The following is a 27,228-nucleotide window of genomic DNA, read 5'->3' as shown; positions in this document are numbered from 1 at the left end:
ACGATATGAATGGAGAAAAGTCCATGGAAGAAATATGCCACACACGTTTAATACTTGCTATCCCTATGTGGTATGATTATGAGTCGTTTTTACAGATTACTTTGTATTTTTCTGTATTTTCTAATTTCTACCATGAGTCTGTACTCCCTTTATAATGAAAGTTAAAATGAGGATGATTGTTTTTTTTAAGTCACCCATAGCTGCTGCTTGCTGCTTGTCTCTCCGCCAGTGCTGGATGGGCTCAGCCTTCTGAACTTGTCTCTACTGGAGTTTGGGGGTCACCAGCTCTACCCCGTGCTGCTCCACCCCATTCTTGGACCCCTAGCCTTACTGTAGTCCCAGCAGGTGACATTAGCAGAGGCCAAGGCCACCAGGATGAACTCCTCACCTTCCCATCTCACCCACCGTTTCCATGTCCTTGCCCTTGCCTCTCTCCCCTTTCCTCTCAAACGATGAAGTCTGGCCTCTCTAAGGTCCTCCATCATCCTGTTCCCTTCTTCGCCTGTCCCTCCTCATGGCTCTATTCTTCGATCTTTTTACTATTGAATGCTTTCCCTCCACCCACAAATGTGTTCAGGTCTTCCTCACTCAAAATCGGCAGCTCCCAACTGTGCTGCCCATGGAGCTGCCGGGATAGCCCCCAATCATTTCAGTGTAACCATTGCTTTGACCTTGAACACCTTATGTTCTCCTTGGCCCTTGGCAGCCTAGCTTTCTCCTTGCCACACTCCTGGAATGATCTCGCCATTGACTCAAGGTCTATGTCACATGAGTGACATGGGAGGAATAAAACATGAATTTCTTGACCTCCTGAAACCAACAACCCCTCCTCACCAAAAAAGATAAAATGAAAAGCAGCCATGCTGCTGCTGTGAATTGATCCCAGAAGTTCTTCCCGTACTCTGCCTTTCTGCCTTTTCTCTGCTCTCTACTTTTGTTTAACTGAGGTTTTTTTGTTCTTTTTGTTTTCTGTTTTTGAGACAGAGTCTTGCTCTATTCCTCAGGCTGGAGTACAATGGCGGGATCTTGGCTCACTGCAACCGCCACCTCCTGAGTTCAAGCAATTCTCCTGCCTCACCCTCCCAAGTAGCTGGGACTACAGGCGCCGGCCACCATGCCTGGCTAATTTTTTGCATTTTTAATAGAGATGGGGTTTTGCCATATTGGCCAGGCTGGTCTCAAACTCAGACCACTCACCTCGGCCTCTCATAGTGCTGGGATTACAGGCATGAGCCACGAAGCTCAGCCATGTTTAACTGAAATTTTTATTACATTACAGATTCACATGCAATTATATGAAATAATATTTGAACCATGTACTTTTAGCCCAGTTTCTGCCAAGCTGACATTTCCAAAACTATAGTATTGTATCATGTCCAGGATATTGACACTGATACAATTCACAGATCTGATTTGGGTTTCTCCAGTTTTGTTTGTGCATGTGTGTGTTTAGACTTGTACAATTTGTCACATGTGTAGGTTTGTGTATATACCATGATAATCAAGATCTTGAATGTTTCCAAGGTCACAAAAATTATCCAGTTTCCTTTATGGCCACATCCACCTTCCTCCAGCTCTTCTTTTCTAACCTGTATGTGTTTCATTTCCTTTTCTTGCATGATTTGCAGTGTCTAGAATTTCTAGTACTACGCTGAACAAGTGATAAGACCAGACTTGCCTTCTCTTCACCTGAGAAGGAAAACACTCAGTTGTTCACTGTTAAGGATGATTTTTTTAAAATCTAGTTGAAGTTATTCCTTACCATTACTAATTGGTTGAGAGTTTTTGACATGAATAAATGTTAAATTTTTTTCTCACGCTTTTACTGCATCATTTGATGTGATCATCTGGTTTTTCTTGTTAGCTTGTTGATACGTTAAATTACATTGACTGATTTGCAAATGTCAAACCAGCTTTGTGTACTTACATTCCATTAGGTCACAGTGTATAATTCTATTCATATGCTGTTGGTTTCACTTTGCTAGTACTTGATGGAGGCTTTTGGATGTAAGTTCATGAGAGATATTAATCTGTAGTTTTCTTTTTTTGTGTTATCTTTGTATGGTATTGGAATCAGAGTAATATGGTCTCATAAGATATGTGTGACATTTTGGGAGGCCGAGGTGGGTGGATCACGAAGTCAGGAGATCAAGGCCATCCTGGCCAACATGGTGAAACCCCATCTCTACTAAAAATACAAAAATTAGCTGGATATGGTGGTGCATTTTGCTAGTACTTGGTGGAGGGCTTTTGCATGTAAGTAGTCACAGCTACTCAGGAGGCTGAGACAGGAGAATTGCTTGACAGGTGGCAAGGGTTGCAGTGAGCCAAGATCAGGCCACTGCACTCCAGCCTGGTGATAGAGTGAGACTCCATCTCAAACAGACAAACAAAAAAAGTTTGGAAATATTCCCACTTCTTCTATGTTCTGGAAGAGACTGTGTAAAATTGGTGTAAATTTCTCTTTAAATGTTTCGTAGAATTTTCCAGTGAAACTCTCTAGGACTGAAGAATTCTTTTTAGGAAGATTTTTAATATAAATTCAATTTATAAATGTTTTTTAGGACTATCCAGGTTGTCTGTTTCATCTTGGCTAAGTTTTGGTAGTTGGTGATTTTCAGATTTGTGAGTATGAAAATGTTTGCAGCACTACCTTTTTAATGGCTACAGGATCTATAGTGATGTCCTGTTTTATTCCTGATATTGATGATTGGTATCTTCTGTCTTTTTAACGTTGTCATTCTTCCTAAAGGTTCACCAACTTTATGCTTGTTTGTTTGTTTTGTTTTGTTTTTTAAGAACCAGCCTCTTGTTCCAGGTCTTCTTCTCTTCTTCATGTTCTCCTTCATTTTCAACCTTATTGATTTCTGCTCTTTATTATTTCTTTCCTCTGCTTGCTTCGAGTGTATTTTGCTCTCACTTTTCTGATTTCTTGAGGTAGGCATGTTGGTTTTCGGTTGGAGGCCTTTCTTCATTTCCATTGTGAACGTTTAGTGCTGTACGTTTCTGCTTCCTTGCTGCTTTAGCTGTATCCATGTTTTGATACCCTGTACTTTCATTTTCATCCAGTTCTCTGTATTTTTATTTCCTTTGAGATATTCTCTTTGACCCATGAATTAGTTGGAATTCTGCTATTCAATTTCCATGTGTTTGGAGATTATATTGTCTTTTTGCCATTGATATCTAATTTGATTCCATTATGATCAGAGAACACACTTTGTATAATTTTAGTTATTTTATATTTGTTGAAATTTGTTTAATGGCCCAGGATGTGGTTGATCTTGGTGAATGTTCAATGAATGATTTTTTTTGAAAAATGTCTGTTTATGCTTTTCAGTTGTAAATTTTATGTCTCATCAGATAAAACTGGAAATAATATCAATTATTTTTAGAATTTTCAAACTGAATCATTTTTTGATAGGCAGTGAGCCTGTTTATCCTATTTAGGATAATAGCCCATCTATTATCAGATATCACATTAAAAGACTGAAGGTAAGGTTGAAGTCAGCTCTGGGGGTGTAGCTTTTAAAAGGAAAGTTTGGAGCCTGGAATGAGAGGGGCTTCAGGGGCCAGCTGATCACAGTCACCTGGTACTGGCCTCCTTCATAAAGAAGAACCAAAACAGCAAGCAGGTAACCACACTTCAAATAGATCTAAGAGAGAACCTGGAATTCAATAGAGAAGTGACAGGAAGCACCTATGGCAAGGAGGGAGGTGAGGCGAGGCAGCTCTACCGGAAATGGGATCGGCTGGGAACCCAGAGAGGTTCCCCACTGTGGGAAAAGGAAAAGTGAGAGACCCCAGTGGTCCGTATTCCTACCACAGATTCCTGCAATCTGAGCCACAGAAAAGCCCCTCAAAACTCACAGGCCCCAAGACTCACTTAGAGAGACTCACACAGGGAAACCATGTGATGTCCTGCTCCAGAGAGGGAGCCCACACTGAGCCCCACATGCTGAAGCCCTAAGCAGCTACTGTGTCATGCTGCTATGAGAGCCCAGCCCCACCAGACCATTCTGCCCTGGGTCCCGGCAACCTCTGCATCTCCATATACTGGAGCCCCACCGACATCCCCCGCCCACAGCTACTACCACTGCTGGCTGCTGCCACCAGAGGCAAAGTACAAGCCATTGGCAGTGACCCCATTACCCCCAATGGTGGGGCTGCTGGGCATTTTCACTTACCCTGAGGACAGACTCCACTTCCAAGCACCCTGAGGTCAGGCTCTCCCACCCATAGCTGCCACCTGGGTCTGAAGCGCACCTCCCCAGCAGCAGGGCCACATTGTAGCCACTGCCATCCCTACCAAGTGTTCTGCCAGGAGACTAGGGTCACCCCACCCCTGCTGACCACAGCCAGCACCTGCACACACTACCAGGGGTCCTGAGGGCAGGCCCGCCCAGCTTGCTCTGCCTCCCTCAGTATGAGCAACATTATCCAGGGCCCTGGGTTCACCCTGCCCTGCCCACCACTATCAGCACCTGAGTACTCCTCCTGGGGACCTGAGATGGGTCCACCCAACCTGCTGTACCATCACAGCAGGCAGCCTGCAGCATGCCTGCTGTCCAGGGCTCTGAAGACCCACCCACCTGGTTGGCCCCCTACAGCCACTGCCATCACCTGAACAATCCACCTAGAATGGCAAGAATGAGCCTGTCTGGACCTGCTATCACCAGGGCCTGTGTAGACCACCCTAGGACCCAAGGACAGGCACACTCAGCCCACTGCTGCCACTACTGGGGCCCAAGGATTGGCTCACCTGGTGTCCCTGTCCCCAGTAAAACTTTACCACAGCCTCTACTAACAACCACAACTTAAGCCACTAAGGAAATCACAGACACCACTGATGCTGTTTACAGCCAAATAAATTATATGCAAACTACGCTACTGCTTCATGCAGAATCAAAGCCAAAGTGCCCTACCCAATCAACACCATAGATACATCTTCAGGAAAAAGCCCTCCTTTATGAAAGCAAATCCAAAAAATTAGAAGAAGCAACTGTTATACCAGATGTGCAGATATCAACATAAGGATACAAGAAATATGAAAATGCAAGGAAGTATAACAGCTCCAAAGGAACATGGTAATTTTCCAGCAACAGATTCCAGTGAAAAAGAAATTATGAAATCCCAGAGAAAAATCAAAATAATGATATTAAAGAAACTCAGAACACAGATAAATAATATAAAATAATCCAGAAAACAATTCAATACATGAATAAGATATTTACCAAAGGGATCAGTATTATAAAATAAAGAACCAAACAGATATCCAGGAACTAATTAATTCATTGACTGAAATTTGAAAATACAGTCATAAGCTTCAGCAATAGACTAGATAAGACAGCATGAGAAATTTCAGAATCTGAAAATGAACAAATGCTACATGACATATGAGTCACCATAAAGCAATGAATATTTGAATTTTTGATGTCCCAGAAGGTGAAAAGAAAACCAAAGGGATAGAAACCTGATTTAACAAAATAATGGCTGTAAACTTCCCAAGTATAGCAAGAGATTTAGACATCTAGATACAGGAGGCTTAGAGATCCACAAATAAATAGATAGAATTCAAACAGGTCCTTTCCATGGCACATTATCAAAAGTTAAAGACAGAATTCCAAAATCACCAAAAGAAAAGCATCTAGCCACTTATAAGAGAACTCCCATCAGACTAACAGTAGATTTAAGTGAGATGATATATTCAAAGTACTGGGAAAAAAAATAACTTATCAGCCAAGGGTACTATACTCATCAAAGGTATCCTTCATAAGTGAAAGAGAAGTAAAGTATTTCCTAGATAAGTAAAAGCTGAGGGCATTCATCTCCACTGGACTGGCCCTACAAGAAATGCTTAATGAATTCCCACACCTGAAGTAAAAGGACAATATCTACTATCATGAAAATGTACAAAGGTATAAAACCCATTGGTAGAGCAAACACACAAATAAGGAAGAGAAAAAACCTAAATGTTACCACTACAGAAAACCACCAAATCTCAAAGATAAACAATAAGAAGGGAACAAAGGATATACAAACCAACCAGAAATCATAATAATGACTAGAATAAGCCCTCACATATCAATAACAACCTTGAATTTAAATGGACTAAAGTATCCAAAAAGATAGACTGGCTGAATGGATAAAAACAAAAACAAAAACCAGCCATGACCTAACTATACGCTGTGTACAAGAAACTCAACTCACTTGTAAAGACACATGTAGACTGAAAGTAAAGAGACGGAAAAAGATATTTTGTGCAAACAGAAACCAAAGTGAACAGAAGTAGCTACACTTTTTATCAGATAAAATACTTTAAGTAGAAAACAGTAAAAAGAGACAAAGAAAGTTATCGTATAATGATAAAGTTATCAATTCAGCAAGAGGATATAGCAATTCTAAACATATATGCACCCAATACTGGAGTACTCAGATATATAAAGCAAATATTATTAGATCTACAGGGAGAGACAACAATACAATAATAGTTGGAGACTTTAACATCCCCCTCTCATCATTAGACAGGTCATCTTGACAGAAAAATAACAAAGAAACATTGGATTTAAACTGCACTTTAGACTAAATGGGCCTAACAGACATTTACAGAACGTTTCATCTAATAGCTACAGAATGCACATTCTTTTCATCAGTACATGGAACATTCTCCAATATAGACCATATGTTAGGGAACAAAACAAATCTCAACAACTTTTAAAAGACTGAAATTATATCAATATACTCTTAGACCACAATGGAATAAAACTGAAAATCAATAATGAGGAACTTTGGAATCTGTACAAATACATGGAAATTGAATAACATGCTCCTGGGTCAAGAAAGAAATTAAGGAGAAAATTAAAAAATTTCTTGAAACACCCGATCTCGTCAGATCTCTGAAGCAAAGCAGGGTCGGGCCTGGTTAGTACTTGGATGGGAGACTGCCTGGGAATACCCGGTGCCGTAGGCTTAAAACCTTGGAAAATACACAAACACATGGAAATTAAATTATATACTCTAAAATAACCAATGGGTGAATAAAGATATTAAAAAAAAAAAAAAAAAAATTCTTGAAACAAATGAAAATTGAAATACAACATACAAAAACCTGTGGGATACAGCAAAAGCAGTGCTAAGAGGCTACAATAAATGCCTGCATTAGGAAAAAAAGTAGAAAGATTTTAAACAACCTAGTGATACACTTCAAGGAACTAGAAAATCAAGGACAAACCAAACGCAAAATTAGTACAAGGAAAGAAATAATAAAGATCAGAGCAGAACTAAATGAAACAGAGACTTAAAAACAATACAAATGAATAAACAAAATTGAGTTTTAGGGAAGATAAACAAAATCAACAAACTAATAGCTAAACTTAAGAAGAATAAAAGACAGATGACCTAAGTAAACAAAATCAGAAATGCAAAAAGAGACATTATAACTGATACCACAGAAATAGAAAATACCATCTGAGACTTTTATAAACAACTATACACCAACAAATTGGAAAACCTAGAGGAAATGCATAAATTCCTGAACACATATAACCAAGCTTGAATCAGAAAGAAACATAAAATCTGTACAGACTAATAATGGGTAATGAGATTGAATCAGTAATTAAAAAGTTTCCCAACAAAGAAAAACCCAGGGCTGAATAGTTTCACTGACAAATTCTACCAAACTTTCAAAGAAACTAATGCCAATTCTCCTCAAACTAGTCCAAAAAAATTGAAGAGGAAGTTCTTTCTAACTCATTCTGTGAGGCCAGTGTTATCCAGATGCCAAAACCAGACAAAGACACAACAACAACAACAAAAAAAAAAACAGGCCATTATCCCTGATGAACACAGATGCAAAAATCTTCAACAAAAATACTAGCAAACTGAATCCAACAGCACATCAGAAAGGTAATACATCATACTCATGTGAGATTTATCCCAGGGATGCAAGGATGGCTCAACATACACAAATCCATAAATGTGATACATCACTCCAACAGAGTGATGTAAAGGACAAAAACCATATGATCATCTCAACAGATGCATAAAAAGCATATAATAAAATTCAACATCCCTTTGTAATAAAAACTCTCAACAAACGGCATAGACGGGACATACATCAACATGATAAAGTCTATATATGAAAAACTCACAGCTAACATCGCACTGAATGGGGAAAAGCTAAAATCCTTTCCTCTGAGAACTGGAACAAGACAAAGATGCCCACTTTCATCTCAACTATTCATAGTACTAGAAGTCCTAGCCAGAGCAGTCAGGCAAAACAAAGGAATAAAGGCATCTAAATTGGAAAAGAGGAAGTCAGATTGTTCTCTTGGCAGATTACATGATCTTGTATCTAGACAAACCTAGACCCCACCAAAAAACTCCTAGATCTGATAAATTCAGTAAAGTTGCAGGATACAAAAGCAACATACGAAAATCAGTAGCATTTCTATACACCAATCATGAAGTAGCTGAGAAAGAAATCAAGAAGTTGATTCCATTTATGATAGCTATAAAAGAAAAACATATATAGGAATTAATTTAACCAAGGAGGTGAAAGATCTCTACAAAAAAAACTACAAAACGTTGATGAAAGAAACTGAAGAATACACAAATAAATGGAAAGACATCCCATGCTCATGGATCAGAAGAATTAACATCATTAAAATAACCATACTGCCCAAATGAATCTAATGACTCAATGCAATCTCTATCAAAATACCAATGTCACTTTTCACAGAAATAGCAACAACAAAAAATACCCTAAAATTCTTGTGGAACCCAAAAAGAGCCCAGATAGCCAAAGCAATCCATAGCAAAAATTACAAAACTGGAGGCATCACACTATCTGTCTTTGAAATATATTACAAGTCTATAATAACCAAAACAGCATGGTATTGGCATTAAAAACAGCCACATAGACCAATGGAACAGAATGGAGCACATAGAAATATATCCACATATTTACAGCCAACTGATCTTCAATAAAGGTGCCAGGACACCCTCTTCAATAATTGGTGCTGGGAAAATTGTATATCCATATGCAGAAGATTGAAACTAGACTCCTATCTCTTACCATATAAAAAAATTAACTCAAGATGGAGTAAAGACTTAAATGTAACACTTGAAACCATAAAACTATTAAAAGAAAACACAGGGGAAACACTTCAGGACATTAGTGTAGGTAAAGATTTTATGGCTAAGATCTCAAAAGCACAGGCAACAAAGCCAAAAATAGACAAATGAGACTATATCAAACTAAAAAAACATCTGTATGGCCAAGGAAAAAGTCAACAGAGTGAAGAGACAGCCTGTTGAATGGGAGAAAATATTTGCAAACTATTTATCTGATAAGAGATTAATATCTAAAATATACAAAGAACTCAGCTCAACCGTTTTAAAAAATCCCATTTAAAAAGTGAGCAAGGGACATGAATAAACATTTGTCAAAAGCAGACATACAAATGGTCAGCATGTCTATGAAAAAATGTTCAACATCATTAATCATCAAGGAAATGCTCATCAAAACCACAGTGAGATATCATTTTATCCCAGTTAGAATCACTAGAATTAAAAAGACAAAAAAAAAAAAAAAATGCTGGCAATCATGTGGAGAACAGGCAACTCTAATACACTTGGTGATTATGTAAATTAGTACAGCCACAATGGAAAACAGTATGATTTTTCAAAAAACTAAAAATAAAACTACCCTATGAGCCATCAATCCCACCACTGGGTATTTATTCATAGAAAGGAGTCAGTGCATCAAAGGATACCCATACCCCATGCTTACTGAAGCACCATTCACAGTAGCCAAGATATGGAATCAACCTAAGTGTCCATCAGTGGACCAATGGATAAAGAAAATTCAGTGTATATACACAATGGAATACTATTCAGCCATAAGAAAGAATGAAATACTGTCATTTGCAGCAACATGGAGGGAACTGGAGGGCAGTAATGTCCTCAGAACAGCAAATGTTACAAGTTCTCACTCATAAGTAGTAGCTTAAAAAGTCAATTTCATGGAGATAACAGTGGAATGAAAGATACTAGAGTCTGGGAGGGGTGTGTTGGTGGAGCAGGGTGGTGGGGATAAAGATAGGTTAGTTGTTGGGTATAAAGATTCAGTGAGATAGAAGGGGTAAGTTCCAATGCTCAGTCACATGGTAGGGTGAGTAGTTAACAGTGATGTATATTTCAAAAAAGAAAATAAGATTTGGAATGTTCACAACACACAGAAATGATAAATATTCCAGGTGATAGACATTCCAAACACTCTAGCTTGACCATTATACAGCCTGTGCATGTAACAGAACATCACATGGACCATAGAAATATGTACAGATATTATGTATCAATAAAAACGAAAGTAAAGAAAGCTTTGGACTCTTGGGTGCTGGAGAAATGGCCTCCATTTCTCTCTAGCTGATGGTACTATATAGCTTGTTCCACACCCAGCCCGCCTTCTTTTCTAAAGCTCCAAGGAAATGAGAAGTTGTTGGGGGAGGGTGGCAGTAAAGAGGAAATGGAATATAAATTTTAAGCCGAGACATTGCCAGCTGGTTCCAGCAGAGCTAGAGGACAGCATCTTTGGGCAGGATCCAGGAAGCAGAAACACTGAGAATATAAAAGGAGCAAAAAGCTTTCTTCCTTTCTCCATCAATTGAAAAGAAGAACAAGTCAGTTCAAAAATCCGTCAGAATGTCTTTCTGGAAGCTCACAATTGTGGGAGGATGAGATGGTCTTGACAGCCATTCTATTTCACCATCTTCCACACTAGAAAAGTGAAATTTGTCAGAGTGTTTGAGCTTATTCGTGAAAAGTCTTTTCAAAGTTTCATCCAGACGAGTGGTTTTTTTTTTTCCCTGAGGCTGTTACCATTTTTTGAAAATTACAACTTGTGTTAGAAGGCTTTGTCCAAGTACCAACAGTGCTCGGTATGGAATTCACCCTAAAAATCTAATGTTTGTGCAAGTGAGGTTAGCAATAGCCAGAACAGGGACTTTGCAGGGGTGAGGCTTCTCTGTAGGAATCCCAGAAACTCTATCAGGACAACTGACACCCTAGACTTCATGCTCTCCTATTTTAAGCTGAAAGACTTGCATTTTTTATCACTAAAAAGATCTGAGTGTGGCACCATCCAGCAGGTTCACTAGGGCAGTCATGTGGTGTGGAGCTTTCAGTAGGAACCAGTGTTCCCTGCCTGGCATGGAGGGTATACGTAACTGATAGGTGCAGAAACGGACGGAGTTCTCATGTCTTCTCCATTCTTCTTTTCCTCCCTTGTCTCCAGTTCTGCCTTCAAGCCACCGTTTCCTCCTGCCCTTTTATCCTCCCTGGCTTTGTCATTTATGTTTCTCCTAAATGGGTATCTGGAGGAATAAGCATGGGTGCGTTGTCAGAGAGGAGGTGGGGCTCTGAACGGCAGGCAGAGAAGCAGAGCCAACCTGGGCAGCTGTGTTTGTGTTTGCTGCTGAGAGCAATGGACAGAGGGGCACTTTCAGGTACCACAAAGGTGCCTGGCTTAGGGAATGGGAGTGCACTGTCTGCCTTCCCCTCACCGCTTCCTTCCATTTGATTGTAAGACATCAGCCTCCCCAAAAGTGTTTCCTTTCCATCTGCTCCTCATGCCCTGCACAGCGGCTATGGCTATAGAGAGACCACGGCAGGCTGCGGGCACACAGCAGGGCTTAAGAGTAATAGCATCCAGGAGGACACTGCCTTCACCACATCTACCCCTCTCTTCCAGATTGCTAGGCATCCTCTCCTCCGTCCCCATCACCACACAGTGTGGGCTGGCCCTGTGGAACCCGCTATGGGAGCAGTTAAAGGGCTCTAAACCTCGGTGAGCTGGTGCAAGAGAGGGAGTCAGAACCACCGAATGCCCCTGCTGTCCCTGAGTCACAAATGGGGTCCATCTGCCTCTGGGGCAGAGCTCTGCGCCTGTGGCCGTACATCCTCATGCAGTTTGCTTTGCTGACCTGGGCCTGTGTCTTGGATTTTTAACTCACACTTTAGACTCTCAGGTCTTTTCTCTGGGGTGGCCACCATGTAATCCTAGGAATGACTACGTTCTGATGAAAGGTTCATCATGATGACAGCGGCTGATGGTCATGGAGCATTTTCCTGGTGCCCGGGACATGTTTTCATGCCTTATTACATTTTATTCTCACAATTGCCTCACCAACTTATCTTTATTTTCCCCATTTCACAGACGAACAGACTAAGGCTTTGAGAGTGTCGTTGCATAGCCAGCGAGCAGCTCAGCCAGGTCTGACACCCAGCTCGGACTCCAGTGTTCAAGCGTAACTCTGCAGCTCTGCCACCCTTGTTAGCAAGGGGGTCACAGGGCACAGAAACTCCCGACAAAGGAATTTGTTTTTGCTGGGACTTTCTCAGGCCACTGCCTTGCCCCTCTGGAATCCTTCAGGGCTGTGAGTGGGTTGTGGAGCCTGGAGTTCTGGACCAGGTTGGCAGGTGAGCCTGCCCCTGGGCCCAGGGTCCTGTTCTGGCCTGCACAAGGTTCCTGATGGTACCCGCACAAGCCAGACACGGGGCTGCATGCACCGTGGAGGAACACTGAGAGGAGGCAGTTGCCCTTGAGGATCCAGCAGCCAGATTGTTCTAATCAGATCAGATCAAGGAGAAAGACAGAATGATTTGTGTATAAATTCTCTGCCACCAGTAGCTTCAGTGCCCTGCATGGCTAGGATGAGGCTGGAGAAAATAATGTATATGATGATGGCCAGGGTGCCTCAAATGCCCTCCTTCCTTCTGCATTTCACTGATGTCTCCTGCAGGGTTCTGCAGCCCCAGCCCACCTCTTTCCTTCCATAGTTAGAACCTTCCCCATACCTCTGATCAAAAGAAAACTGGGGATATTGTGTTAACAGATGAATTTGCTTTTAATTGGTAGAGCCAGGAGCTGTGGGACATCTGAGTTTCACGGAGATTCTGGACACATCTCTCAAGGTCAGCTGGCAGGAGCCCCTGGAGAAAAATGGCATCATTACAGGTGAGTAGCCCTGCCTTCCAAACAAGAAAAAGATAAGTTTGTCCTCACAAAAAGAGGTGGATATAGTGTCAAACCAAACTGCTGACAGCAGGGACCCGTGCCCACGGCCTTCCCGAGAGTGACTGAAATGTCTTCCTGGACACATGGCGGAGTCCCAGCACTGGGACTGCCCCAGCAAGAGCCCACATGGTCCAGGGGCCTGTCACTGTGTAGGCAGCAGCTGTAGTTTGAGATCTATTCTGCTTGTGTGATTTTGCCAGGCCTCCAAAGTCTCTGACCAATGAGAGTCAGTCATGTTATGACATGTGTGTTCACATGTATATGTCTCAATTCTCATAGCAGCATGGTAAGATCAATATTAATAATATGGCCATTTTACAGATGAGGAAACTGAGGGTCTGAGAGGTTAGGTGACCTTTCCTTCATTCAGCAGATGGCACTGGGAGCTCCTGTGCACAGCCAGCCTTCTCAGACACAGCCAGGAGGTGTGACCATGAGGCTCCCATGCCCATGTTTTAGCCCACATCCCGCAGCTGTGAGCTGCAAAGCCAAGATGAGATCTGGATCTTCTGATTCCAAATCCCATGTTGGGTCCCCTCCCTAGCCTGCCCTCCAATGAGAGCCCTGAGGAGACCATGAAGCAGGTACCTCGGAGGAGGTTCTCAGCTGTGCGTGGGGTGGGGACTGAGCCTTAGAGGCCCCTGGGCGGTGACATCTCCTCTCCTGCTTTAAGGGGTCTCTGTGGGAGATAGCTCACCATTTTGGGGGTTTTTAATGATTTTATTTATGTATTTATTTATTTTTTGAGACGGAGTCTCACTCTGTCACCCAGGCTGGAGTGTAGTGGCGTGATCTCGGCTCACTGCAACCTCCGCCTCACCGGTTCAAGCGATTCTCCTGTCTCAGCCTCCTGAGTAGCTGGGATGACAGGTGCCCACCACCACACCTGGCTAACTTTTGTATTTTTAGTAGAGATGGGGTTTCACTATGTTGGCCAGGCTAGTCTTGAACTCCTGACCTCAAGTGATCCACCTGCCTTGGCCTCCCAAATTGCTGGGATTACAGGCCACTGCGCCAGGCCAAATTTTTATAGATATCTCTGAAAAACCCTTTTGGTTAAAGCTTAATTTACATCTTGGTTCAGAAAAAATTCTTGGTTTGACAAAAGCAGCATGGGCTTTAGCCTCAGATGAGTTGGGCAGGGTCCCCTGTTCCACTGTTTTAGTCACCATAAGAGCCTCAGCGGACCTCTGAGATCCTCAGTTTTGACTGGGGCTGTCAGGAGGATGAGTTGAAGTTATGTCTGTAGCTGCCCACTGCCTGGCCCAGAGCTGCTTGGCCTCCAATAGGCATCTTTTTTTTTTTTTAATAAACATTACTGGAGATTTCTAGGAAGCCACTTAATCTTCTTCTTGGTCAGCCATGTACGGGACGCCTCTACCTCATCCCTCTCTGGGGGCTTTGCCTGTGGCATCTCATGTCTCAACAGGGCCTCCTGCCTGGGTATTTTGCAGCTGCTCCCTGAGGCTGAGTTGCCCGTCTTCATGCTGGTGGTCAGTTCAGAGCTGAGCTGCATCACCTCTCTGTGGTGGCCGTGTTCTCAGCTGTCCGTGAGAGCCACAGAATTCCAGTGCCTGATTGTTCTGTGAAGCAAGCTGATGCTCTCTGGGTATGTCCAAGAAGCCTGTGCTGGGATTGGGCTGCCCAGAGACCACGAGCCTGCAGAGGGGCTGTCCCTGCTGCCAGGTTGCAGAGTTGGGGGCCGTTTCTTCCCCACACTGGTGGCCTGGATGACAGCAGCAAGCACCCTGGCCACTTCCCCTGTGCCTGGCACCTTAGCCTTGCAGGATCTCGTTTTGCTTTCTCAGTAACTGCACCAGGGGTGTCTTATAATCCAGCCCTGGCGATGACAAGGGTGAGGTTTAGGGCAGTGGTGTCCCACGATCACAGCCCACAAGTGTGTGCACACTATCTCTTCTGCAGCGTTGTGTGCCGGGGTGAGGTTTGAACCATGGTCCAAACACCACAGCAAAGGATGCTCACCTTCCTCATCCACAGTCCTCTTAGTGTCTCAGAAGTTTCTCAAAGCATTCCAAGGCCAAGAAATACCTAACAGTTCTGTTTATTAAGTATTTAGGTCCAAACAACTGAAGTGTGTATATGCTAATAACATATTTTAATTGATTATAATTGCCATTTAAAAAATAATACATGGTAGTTGAAAGAAATAATACTTGCATTTCTTTTTTCAGTGGCCACAGTTGGTTCTTAATGGGATGTCTGCACCTATCTGGCACTGCCCAGCTTCTCCACCTTCATTTCCCGGTTCATGTTGGTTTCCATGTGGTACTTGTTTCCTTATCGTGGCCTCACCTTAACTTTAAAAAAAAGTAAATTTATGAATCTGGCTCTGCCTTTCAGAAGGTTGTCTTTTGAAATGCCCACTTTAAACAGTGTGAAAACTCCAGGAATGGGCAAAGTTACTACCAGATTTGGACACGATACCCTGGGTCTGTCGTCTAAGTAAATACTCACAGGTGCTGAGTATGTACAATTAAAAGGGCCTCCTGTTGCCTGGAGTCAAGGAATTAAGCAAAGGCAGGGTGAAGTGAGCTGGGGGAGGCGACTCTAGATGGCAAGAACCTTGTTTAATCTTGTTTTAAAGCATTCAAAGAAAGGAAAAACAAACTAGTGGGAGGCGGGATTTTTAAAAGCTGAACTGGAGGCTACCATTTGGAAGAAAAAGACTTTCCAGTCAGACCCTTCAGGGACCAATACAGAGGCTGGAATTAGAGCTCTGCTCACCACTGACCCCAGAAACAGGGCTACCTGGGTGGGAAAGAAAGAATTCGCCTCTGCCCAGTCGCCTTTCAGGTCCACTCTCGGCCATGTTCTGGAAATCTGGCAGAGACTCCTTGATAGACAATCTCCACATGGAAGGAATTCCCTTTTTACAGATACGCACATTGGCCTCTGCCCTGCCCTTTGTGAACACAGCACACACCTCATTCCTGTTCTAAAGCTGAAAGAAAAAAAATCCATGGGCATAATATTTCACATTGAGCCAACATTTCACGGTTAAGCGGTGGCTGCCAATACTTCCAATTTATGATCGTCTGTTTCACCAGCTAATGGGGCTTCATGAACTCATTTTCATATTTTATTTAAATAAATACCTGTAGTTGCAAGCAGCAGTCTGTTGTTTATGGTAGAACTTGACTTTGAAGCTCGAGCTTTCCCGGGCTGGGTGTAGGCAGAGGCTGGGTTAGGAGATGCCTGTGCTGTGGCGGGCAGCAAAGTTCCAGTGGGAGCACCAGGCAGACTCCCTGCAGTTTCCTCTCAGTGGCCACATTGTCCCCTTCTCCCTTTGCTTGGCTGTGTGTTCTCCAATTCCTGCTCACATGGTAATGTGCACCTTGTATCACCAGAAGCTACAGTGGACCTCTGCAGCTCTTTGGAAGAGAAGGTCCTAGAGGAGGTGAGATGAGATGTTATCACCTCACCAATCCAACGTCACCCTGTCACCCCCAGTGATGCCCGAATCAGGGAAGCTCCCCCCAGCACCCACCAAGTAGACACAGATTTCCAGTGGAATGTGCTGGCAGCACCATGAAATTCTACTCTGTGCTAAATGCATAGTGTTTCTTTAAGGACAGTAAAAAAAATAAATAAATAAATAAAATAAAAACACTTTCATGGGCAAACCTGGCCAACAAAAGCCAGTTTCTGGAAGGGTTGGTGCAGTGCCACCATCCTCTTGAAGGCTTCCTGCAAAGGCTGCACCTGCTATTAAAGGCGCTGCAGGAGCCCAGGATGGCTGACGGCTTGGGCCTGGGCTCGGCGCTGCTTTACAGGCTAGAGACGCTGTTGGAAACGGTGGTTTATTAGCCCTGGTTGGTGCTGAGCAACCCCCAGCCTTTATTTTAATTCGAGGCCTGGAATGAGAGGGAAGTGTGGAGCAGGGGGCAGCTGCACCCACCCGAGTAAATTGCCCATTGCGCGCTCATTGTAAATTTCAGCGTCCTCTACTCTCCCTCGGTAAACTCTGATTTATGAGGGCCAGGATGCAGACAGACAGTTTGTGATTGGATGCACTGCTCTCTTGTAGAGAATTTACTTCAGATCAACAGAAAATTATTTCTGAAGCTCCTCTGGCCATTAGTCTCAGTTAGCAGCCATTGGGAGCAGGTAGGACGCTAAGCAGGAGGTACCCCTGCTCCAGATTCTGGGTGCCTCTTTCCTCTCTCCTCTGGGAGCTGGAAGCAGAGAACGCATCCCCTGGCCAGTGCTGCCCAAGCCCTCCACACACGTCCCCCAAAAGCTGTTGTCTGTAAATTCGAGGATATCTTTCCCACCTCATGCCCATCACTCCATCCATCTGTGCTCACAGGCATCGCGTGTCCTGAGCCTGTGCCGTCCCTCCTGGCATTTTTCTGCAGATTGGCCTCTCTGTCCATTTGGTTTTTGTTTATATCCATAACCATTTGAGCATACCATGTTATCAATGTTGATCCTAATAAATCCTAGCAACACTGCCCTTCCTGACAACGCTGGAATTGCCAGGTTTTAGCTCTGGGTTGACGTGATGAACGTGATGCTGTGTTTTAGTAAATTCTGATGAAGAACAGCTTTTAAACCAAGAAAATTTTCTGGCAGACAAGGTTGTAACATTGAGCAAAGGCTCCTCTTCCCGTAGGTTCAGAGTAGACCCCGAGGATCAAATTATTTAGTGATTGACCAGGTGTGACCCACCAAGGTTAGGGATGCCTTTCGATTCCCTCACACACATCAGGAGGAGGTGCTGGAGGAAAAGGCCCTTCAAGAGGCAGGGTCTCATCCACTGTGAGAAACAAACTCAGGCCAGGCACCGTGGCTCACACCTGTAATCCCAGCACTTCGGGAGGCCAAGGCGGGCAGATCACCTGAGGTTTGGAGTTCAAGACCAGCCTGACCAACATGGAAAAACCCCATCTCTACTAAAAAAGCAAAATTAGCCAGACGTTGTGGCACATGCCTGTAATCCCAGCTACTTGGAAGGCTGAGGCAGGAGAATTGCTTGAACCTGGGAGGCGGAGGTTGCGGTGAGCCAAGATCACACCGTTGCACTCCAGCCTGGGCAAAAAGAGCGAAACTTCATCTCAAAAGAAAAAAAGAAGCAAACTCACCCGTCCAAACCCAAAGAATGGACTTAGAGGCCCAGAGAACAGCAAAAGTGAGACTTTTAATGACAATCTTGCAAGATTGGGCATCTGATGGGCAGGCACACCCAGCACGGTCACAGCAAGCAATTTATCCACTTGTGCTCAGGCCCTTCCGCCATTTCCTCATAGGCTGAGTACTGTGGGGCCACAATCTTCCCAGACGTTGCCTATTGGTTGTTGCGTATGGGCTTTAGGTATTTTTTTTTTTTTAGGGTTGTCTTGCTGCATTTTGTTGCCACACACAATGCATTGCAATCCTAGTCCACTGAGCGGCTCTTCAAGTATTTGCCTTATGACCTAAGTGGCTGGGCAGGCTGATAAGAACAGAGAAAATGAGCTATTCGGCAAGATAGTAAACTTTCATCTTAGACTAAACTTCTTTGGTTCAGGTGGGGGCAATTAAGGTTGGGGGAGGCTGACAAGCAGGCGTTGGCAATCCAAGCAGGTGCCTAGTACATCCTGTTTCTTCTGTAGTTTGCTGACCTAAGCGATTCAAGGTGCTTTGTCTCGGAAATGGACCACTGTATTATTTCCTTGATTCACTGAGGACTGTCTGGAATTCCAGCAAGTCCACCAAGCTTTCTCTGGCTTGGTTCCTTCCTTTGTGAAATAGGATAACAATTGTTCTAATTTCAAAGGTATGTTGTGAGGGTTACAGGAATGAATGGGGCAGACTAGAAGTCTTCAATGTCAGGGTGGGCAGCTGAGGGAAATGCTAAGATTTAAAACTGCAGCTGGGCCGGGCAGGAGCAGTGGCTGATGCCTATAATCTCAACATTTTGGGACGCCACGTGGGAGGATCTCTTGATGCTAGGAGTTTGAGACCAGCCTGGGGAACATAGTGAGACCCCCATCTCTACAAAAAATTTTAAAACTTGGCCAGGCGTGGTGGCAGGTGCCTATAGTAGCAGCTGCTTGAGAGGCTGAGGTGGGAGGATCACTTGAGTTGAGGGGTTTGAGGCTGCAGTGATCTGTGATTGCCCCACTGCACTCCAGGCTGGGCAACGGAGCAAGACTTTATCTCTCTCTCTCCCTCTCTCTCTATATATGGACACATACATACATACATATGGACACACACACACACACATATATATATACATATATGTATATATATTTTAATAAAGTTAGGAAGGAAGTGGGGAGAAGGCGATGGTGAGTGGTCAGCCTGGATAACCTTCTCCCCTCTCCCTGTGAGGAGGAAAAGGAGACCAAGGCTTGAGAAGCAGCCAGGCGCCTTGGATGAAGCTACCATGGAGGATGGTTTAGTGACCCGCCTGGGCCCGGGCAGAGAACCTGAAGGCAGGCGGGGAGCACCACTCGGTGATGGCTCACGGGACGACAGGCGCTCCGAGTGCTCTGGAGACACCCAGGGTCCAGGCTGCCCCTCAGTGGCCCTTGTTCCTTGGAGCTCCCCCCTCATCAGCCCGTGTGGTAGTCCCCGCTGCCCGCGCACAGAAGCTGCAGGGCTGTATGGGGTCTGTGAGATGACCACAGGAAGCTGGTTACAACATTAACTTTTTTTTCAAAATAGTAAAGTCTCCAGATGCTGTCCACTAAATCCTTGTTTACCTGCAAGTGCAACTCCTAGCTTTATTTATTGCTTTCATCAGAATGAGGAGGAAGTTGCAGGTGCATCCTAGTACTTCTATATCCCTGAGGTTATTGACTAAAACTAGGGAAGAGCAAGCATTTTCAGCTGTTTTCTTTTGCCTGTGGACCCATGAGCTCTTTCTATCACTGTCTCCCTCTTTAAAAGACACTTTTGTGTTCCCTAATCACATAAACTCCCCTCCACAGGAGTTGATTGATTCAGGAGCTAGTTGGATCTTTTCTCTCTCTCTTTTCTTTTTTCTTTTTTGAGACAAAGTCTTTCTCTGTCGCTCAGGCTGGAGTGCAGTGGTGTGATCTTGGCTCACTGCAACCTCCACCTCCTGTGTTCAAGTGATTTTCATGCCTCAGCCTCCCGAGTAGCTGGGATTACAGACGTCCGCCACTATGCCTGGCTAATTTTTATGTTTTAGTAGAGAAGGGGATTCACCTTGTTGGCCAGGCTAGTCTCATACTCCTGACCTAAGGTGATCCACCTTCCTCAGCCTCCCAAAGTGCTGGGATTACAGGTGTAATGCACCACGCCCGGTGGGTCTTTTTTATCCAAGCCCCAAGTCACAGTGGAATCCCAGGTTGAATAAATTTTGAACATGAGGCTCCACTGGACTAAAGAGAGTATAGGGAGAAATCAAATTTATTAGAAAACAGATTTAAAAAGGGGAGAGACAGAGCTAGAAGTAAAACTCACACACTCAGCTGAAAAGAAACTTTTCCAGGCAAAGCACTTTGCAAAACGGAAGGGTGGTCTATCGGTCATTTTGTAAAGGAAAAAGTAGGAGTGTTTCCATGAATTAGTTGCAACCCAAGACCAAGCCATTGATTTAAAATACTGTATAATGAAAATATCAGCTTCCAAAAATGAAATGATTAGCTGGGTGCAGTGGCTATAATCCCAACACTTAAGGAGGCCGAGGCAGGAGGATCCATTGAGTCCAGAAGTTCCAGACCAGCCTGGGCAACAGGGGAAGGCCCATCTCCACAAAAAATTAGCCAGCCATGGTGATACACGCCTTTGGTCCCAGCTACTGAGGAAGCTGAGGTGGGAGGATGGCTTGAGCCCAGGAGGTTGAGGCTGCGGTGAGCTATGATTGCACTGTTGCACTTCAGCTTGGGCAACAGAGTCAAAAATAAATAAATAGATATGTATATACACATGCACAAAATTTTTAATGGAATTATTGGTTAAATACATTCATAATTTGACAAGAGAAGGTTGAACTGGGCACAGCAGGCTGGCAGCTGTCATATTTTTCAATCCATGTACCTGGTGCTGAGGTTACCAGAGCATCCAGTAGGCCCTGTCCTTGTGAAGCTCACCCTGGTAGGGAGGGATGGTCCCCCGTGGTGGGACCATCACTCCCATAAGCAGGCTTATGAGATCTTGATGGACACACAGAGGGAGGAGCCTTGATCTGTGCTTCATTTCAGTAGCACAGTGGCTCTGAAGTGCCTTCAGCATACTCAGCTGAGTTCTCCATAGCTCCAAGCCTGCAAAGATGGTGCTGTGGCATCCAGGTCAGCCCAGGCCTTCAGGAAACCAACGCTGGTCTGGTCCCTTTCCTTTCCAGGCTACCAGATCTCCTGGGAGGTGTATGGCAGGAACGATTCTCGTCTCACACACACCCTGAATAGCACAACACATGAGTACAAGATCCAAGGCCTCTCATCTCTCACCACCTACACCATCGATGTGGCCGCTGTGACTGCCGTGGGTGCTGGCCTGGTGACGTCATCCACCATTTCTTCTGGAGTGCCCCCAGGTCAGTAAAATCATGTGCAGTCCTCCTGCTGTCCCCTTTCCCTTGAAGATTCCTGAGACTAAACATTGATTGGCACTTCTATGTGGAAGCCACTGAGTGCATTGGAAAGTAGTGGCCTCCTGCCAAGATGCTGGAGGATAAATGGATGTTGACTCTATGTCAGCCTCATTCTCCAGAGCTGAAATTCCAACACGCACTTACATCTCTTCTGTCTTCTCTTCCTGCTTTGGCCTCCCAAAGCTCTGGGGTTACAGAAGTGAGCCACCACTCCCAGCCACAAAATCAGTATTATTTTAAAATGTATTTACAAAATAATGATAAAATATAGTACGGTAAAGACAGAAGTCTTTGATTTATAGAAGAATTCAGTTTTTTCATTTATTTTAACCAAATAGCCAGTACCCAGAACACATGTTGAAAATGTTTAAAGCCAGTTCCCAATGCATATTTAAAATATGAATACTTTCAAAACAGTAGGAATGATTGTATTCGTCCATTTTCATGCTGCTGATAAAGACGTACCCTAGACTGGGCCATTTACAAAAGAAAGGTTTAATGGACTTACAATTCCATATCGGGAGGCCTCACAATCATAGTGGAAGGCAAGAAGGAGCAAGTCATGTATTACACGATGGCATCAGGCGAAGAGACAGCTCGTGCAGGGAAACTCCCATGTTTAAAACCAATAGATCTCATGAGGCTTACTATCACAAGAACAGCACAGAAGAGACCCACCCTTATGATTTCATTACCTCCCACCGGTTCCTCCCATGACATGTGGGAATTGTGCAAGTTACAATTGAAGGTGAGATTTGAGTGGGGACACAGCCAAATCATATCAACAAAATGGCATGTGGTTTAATTGGTTAAAAATGGGTACATACCTGACTGAGCACATCTGTGTGCATGTTGCCAGGATGTTCCTGGGATGTCTTGGATATTGTGCATCCAAGGCAGGAAAATGGGTTAGCTGACCTCCGGAAGGCTGTGCTTCCAGGAACACTACGATCCATACTACATCTGGAGCCACATAGTGGAGTGTTAGAGGGGAAACTGAGGCCTGGCTGCTTTGGCCAAACCCCTGATAACCAATGTGCAGGAGGCGCTGGAGTTGCCCTTCCTTCATTGCCAAGGCTGAATGCTTGTAGCTGGAGAGGGGTCCTAAGCTTTGCCCACTCATCCTGAGTAGTGGCTGGAAACAAATCAGATGGCGAGGACTGCTTTGGGGACGCTGTGTTCTGTTTACTGTTCTTGAAGTTTATCGCCATTAATGATTGAAGAACCATTTAAAAATCTAGAGAGATAAGAAATAGAAAGAGTCCACTTGTCCTGTGATTTAAACATTTTTCTATTTCAAATTCATTAAAAACTAGATGTGAAAAGGACCCTTGAGATCCTACAGACCCTGCCTGTGCTGATAATGAATTGATCACCAAAATAGTTTCATTGTCCCTGTGCAAGACCTGGTTTCAGACACCCCAAGCAACAGCAAATGAGGAAAGCATTCCTCAGAGATAGTACAGTCTGAAAGCTGCACTAGCCTTGCATTTTTTCCACCATTTTATCCCTTTGTCTTTCTCTAGAGTATTTTGCATTGCACAGTGATATAAAAGCTCTCACTTTGAACTCGCAGTGCTACACTTCTGAGTGGGAGATGCTCTTTGGGGAGAGTGTACTGAAGTGTATCTCATCTAGGAGTAGGCTTAAGCCACAGGCACCCTCAATGGCAGGCTCATTCAGAACCTACCTTCCACCTTATCCAGTTACCCGAGCAACTGAATACAGGCAGAGTGAGAAGGTTTCTGCGCTTTCACTGGAATTTGGTCATCTTGGAAACCAGACCCAAGAAGCCTAAGGCTCAAGACCTGATACTGACCAGGTGTCATGCTGCCTGGCTGTAGTCCTACACAGAGAGCTTGTGCTCTCTTCCCTCCATCCCCCCGAGGCTGCAGTGGTTATGAAAGGAAGCACGACCATTTGTTCTTTGTATTGTTTCAGGATCCAGGAAGAATTACATTCATTCATCCCTTACTCACTCAGGGAGCATCTGTTAATTACCTACAGTGTACAGAGATGCCTAAGACATGGCATGTGCCTTCCAAGTTTCTCATCTACGAGGCCACGTTAGCCACGTGTCACTAAACTCACTGGGTCACCCTATTAAAGTAAAAACCATTCATTGGATCATGTCCCTAGGGAAGCTGTGCTGTTTCTCACTTTCATGCTTTTGAAAACAAATCTTTTTGGTATAGTATCATTTCAAAACTGTTTACTTCTGAAGCTGATGCATTGGATACCTTTCCTAAGCTGTGGTGGAGTGTAAATCTCTCCTCTTCCGCCCTGGTTCCTCTCCAGACCTTCCCGGTGCTCCATCCAACCTGGTCATTTCCAACATCAGCCCTCGCTCTGCCACCCTTCAGTTCCGGCCGGGCTATGATGGGAAGACGTCCATCTCCAGGTGGATTGTCGAGGGCCAGGTACGTGTGTCGAAAACTGGGAGCTGGCATTTCCCAAGAGCAGTCTTGGGGCCTGTGTGTGAGTGGTGCCTCTGCAGATGACGTCGTGGGGTGTGGAGGATAGGGGCATACTTGGAGGGGGAGCACCAGGCGTTGAAGATAGCCCAAATACCAGGGCAGAATGTAGGAAGACAAGAAACAAGATGTCAGTCTGGGGTCCTACCAGGTGATACAACAAGGATAAGAAGGGTTAAAATGAAAGTTGTGATGTAAAATAGGTACCCAAAATTGGATAGCATCGTTGATTGAGTTTTTAAAAATTCTATATCACAATTAGCTACTAAATATACTAATAGGATTAATTGCTTGGTACAGCTTGTGTGTCATTAGCTATGCATTCATTCAACAATATTTTTAGAGACGATTGTTCTATCTGCAGGCACTATTCTGGGAATGGGGGCTCTTGCAGTAGACAAAGCTGGCTGAGTTTCTGCTGTCGAGGAGAAAAGTGCTGTCTGGGAAAGAAAGACCTCCAGCTGTGGGAAAGCTGTTATATTTGAGGGGCAGCAGGGAGGCCGGGTGCTGCAGGGAGGAGAGCAAGCCCTGGCGTGACAGGGAGTGAGTCTGGGGAGAACCAGGGGAGAGTTCCACAGGACCTGAGAGAGTGGGCCCCCCAAAAGACTTCCGGTCTGACTCCAGGTGAGCTAGCAAGCACAGGAGCACATAGGGTCCAGGACAGCACCTGGCTTAAATAGGATCACACTGGCATGGGCAAAGCCATGCAATCCACCAATTCCATGTTCCAATAAAAGCAAGAGGAAAAAGATAAAGGGCCAAATTATAAGGAGTAGTAAAGTTTCAAAATAGTTATTATCCGTAGTAAAATCTTAGTGGTTTTCATGACTGTACTTGTACTGTGTCACAAGATGATCCACTCCTGGAAATTGGCTATAAATTAGGGAACAAATCCTATCTACTTCTTCAAAAGTTCCACTAAGCAAACATTTCTGAAAACCTAAGGAGGATCCTAAAGGTGCAAGCCATCTGGATGGGTCTGACCCACAGATGGGGCTGGAATAATTATTTACTTAGGAAAAATAGCAGTAGAGCCCTAACTCACATCAGATGAAGAAAATCAGACCCCAGCAAATGAAGACTAAATTAATGAAAGCAAACTTTAAAATGCGTAAGATTAAATATAGGACAAGAATCACAATGTCTCATGAAAGCCGATTCTAGTATTAAAATCCATCGGCTGGGTGCAGTGGCTCACACCTTTAATCCCAGCACTTTGGGAGGCTGAGGCAGGTGGATCACTTGAGGCCAGGAGTTCAATGCCAGCCTGGCCAACATGGTGAAAACCCATCTCTACTAAAAATACAAAAATTAGCCAGGCATGGTGGTGTACGCCTGTAATCCCAGCTACATGGCAGGCTGAGGTAGGAGAATTGCTTGAACCCGGGAGGTAGAGGTGGTGGTTGCAGTGAGCCAAGATTACACCACTGCACTCCAGCCTGGGCACAAGAGTGAGACTCTGCCTTAAAAAAAAAAAAAAATCCATCAGCAGAAGTAGCCAGGCAATACTTTTAGGCCCACAGAAGCATGCGCTGTGGTCTTTGGTGTGCCACATAGCTGAGGCCAGGAGGCAGCACTCTCTGTGGGCTTTAGCATGTGGTGTCACACTAGGCTAGGCAGGCCACAGCAACAGAAATGCCAGCATCATAGGGCTCAATATACGAGAGCTCATTTGTGCATCCAGACAGGCCTGGGAGTGGATGATGCTCCTTTAGCCCACGTTCTGTTGCCCAGAACTTGGTTGCATGGCTGGGTGTCACTGCAGGAGAGTCTGGGAGTGTTGTTTAAACTCGCCCAGGAGGGAAAGATATGGAGTGATGTGGAAACTCTCCACACAGTCCCTCAGCCACAGCATCCTGGCTTTATGTCCTACAACCTATTTGTTTACATTTTTAATGTAAGACATCTTAAATATATGTAAAAGGAGGGAGAATAATATAGTAAAGCCTCTTATATCCATCAGCAGAAGTCGGTGATCCTCAAGATTTCGCCACATCCGTCCATCTCCAGTTTTTTATTGGTGTATTTGGAAGCATATTTCAGACCACATGTCAGTTCGCCCCCATACACTTCACACGTGTGTCTAAAATACCTGTTCACATGCCAATATGGATGAATTTCACAGGCATAATGTTTAGCAAAAGAAAAACCAGACCCCTACTTGGAGCATATGCTGTGTGATTCCATTTATAGAATGTTCCAAAACAGGAAGAAGTAATCTTTGGTTTGGAATACGGGTTCCCCTGGGAGCCTTGTGGTTACTTACTGTGCGAATGGCAGTGACTGAGAGGGGTCCACCTGAGGAGTGGCGTCTGGAATAATAGGAGTGCTGTTTCTTCATGTGCATCTGGGTTAGATGCGTGTGCTTATTTTGTGTATACACCAGTGGTCTGTAGGCTTGCCTGCGTGTCTTACTTCAATGAAAACTTTGGCCAGGTATGGTGGCTCACACCTGTAATCCAGCACTTTGGGAGGCCGAGGCAGGCAGATCACTTGAGGTTGGGAGTTTGAGGCCAGCCTGGCCAACATGTGAAACCCCGTCTCTACCAAAAATACAAAAATTACCTGGGTGTGGTGGTGGGTGCCTGTAATCCCAGCTACTTGGGACGCCGAGGCAGGAGAATTGCTTGAACTGGGAGGCAGAGGTTGCACTGAGCCAAGATCATGCCACGGTACTCCAGCCTAGAAGACAGAGTGAGACTTCATCTCAAAAAAAAATTTTTTTTTAAAGAAAACTTTACATGAAAATATGGATATCTTCTCTCATGTTACCATTGTCACACCTGAAAAAATTACTGTTACTATTTTGTTGAGATAGGTTCTTACTCTCTCACCTAGGCAGGAATGAAGTGGTACGATCTCAGCTCACTACAACCTCTGCCTCCTGGGCTCAAGCAGTCCTCCCCCTCAGCCTCCTGAGTAGCTGGGACCACAGGCATGTGCCACCACGTCAGCTAACTTTTTATATTTTTGGTAGAGACAGGATTTTGCCATGTTGCCCAGGCTGGTCTCGAACTCTTGAGTTCAGGCAATCTGTCAGCCTCAGCCATCCAGAGTGCTGGGAGTACAGGCATGAGCCACCGTGCCTTGCAATTTGAACATTTTAATAT

General features: G+C 44.3%; 1 protein-coding gene across 1 annotated transcript in view; it reads left to right on the top strand.

Moving 5' to 3' along the window:
* Nucleotides 1-27,228, top strand: part of SDK1 (sidekick cell adhesion molecule 1) — a 982,297-nt gene that overhangs the window by 775,523 nt on the left and 179,546 nt on the right. Inside the window, exons 20-22 of the mRNA XM_017533779.2 lie at nt 12,917-13,015; nt 21,396-21,587; nt 23,943-24,064. Of these exons, the coding sequence (XP_017389268.1) occupies nt 12,917-13,015; nt 21,396-21,587; nt 23,943-24,064 (413 nt within the window). The remainder of the gene's footprint in view (nt 1-12,916; nt 13,016-21,395; nt 21,588-23,942; nt 24,065-27,228) is intronic.

This window comes from Cebus imitator, unplaced genomic scaffold (assembly GCF_001604975.1).
Source record: "Cebus imitator isolate Cc_AM_T3 unplaced genomic scaffold, Cebus_imitator-1.0 Scaffold82, whole genome shotgun sequence".
NCBI lineage: Eukaryota > Metazoa > Chordata > Mammalia > Primates > Cebidae > Cebus > Cebus imitator.
This window is presented reverse-complemented; position numbering and strand designations above follow the sequence as displayed.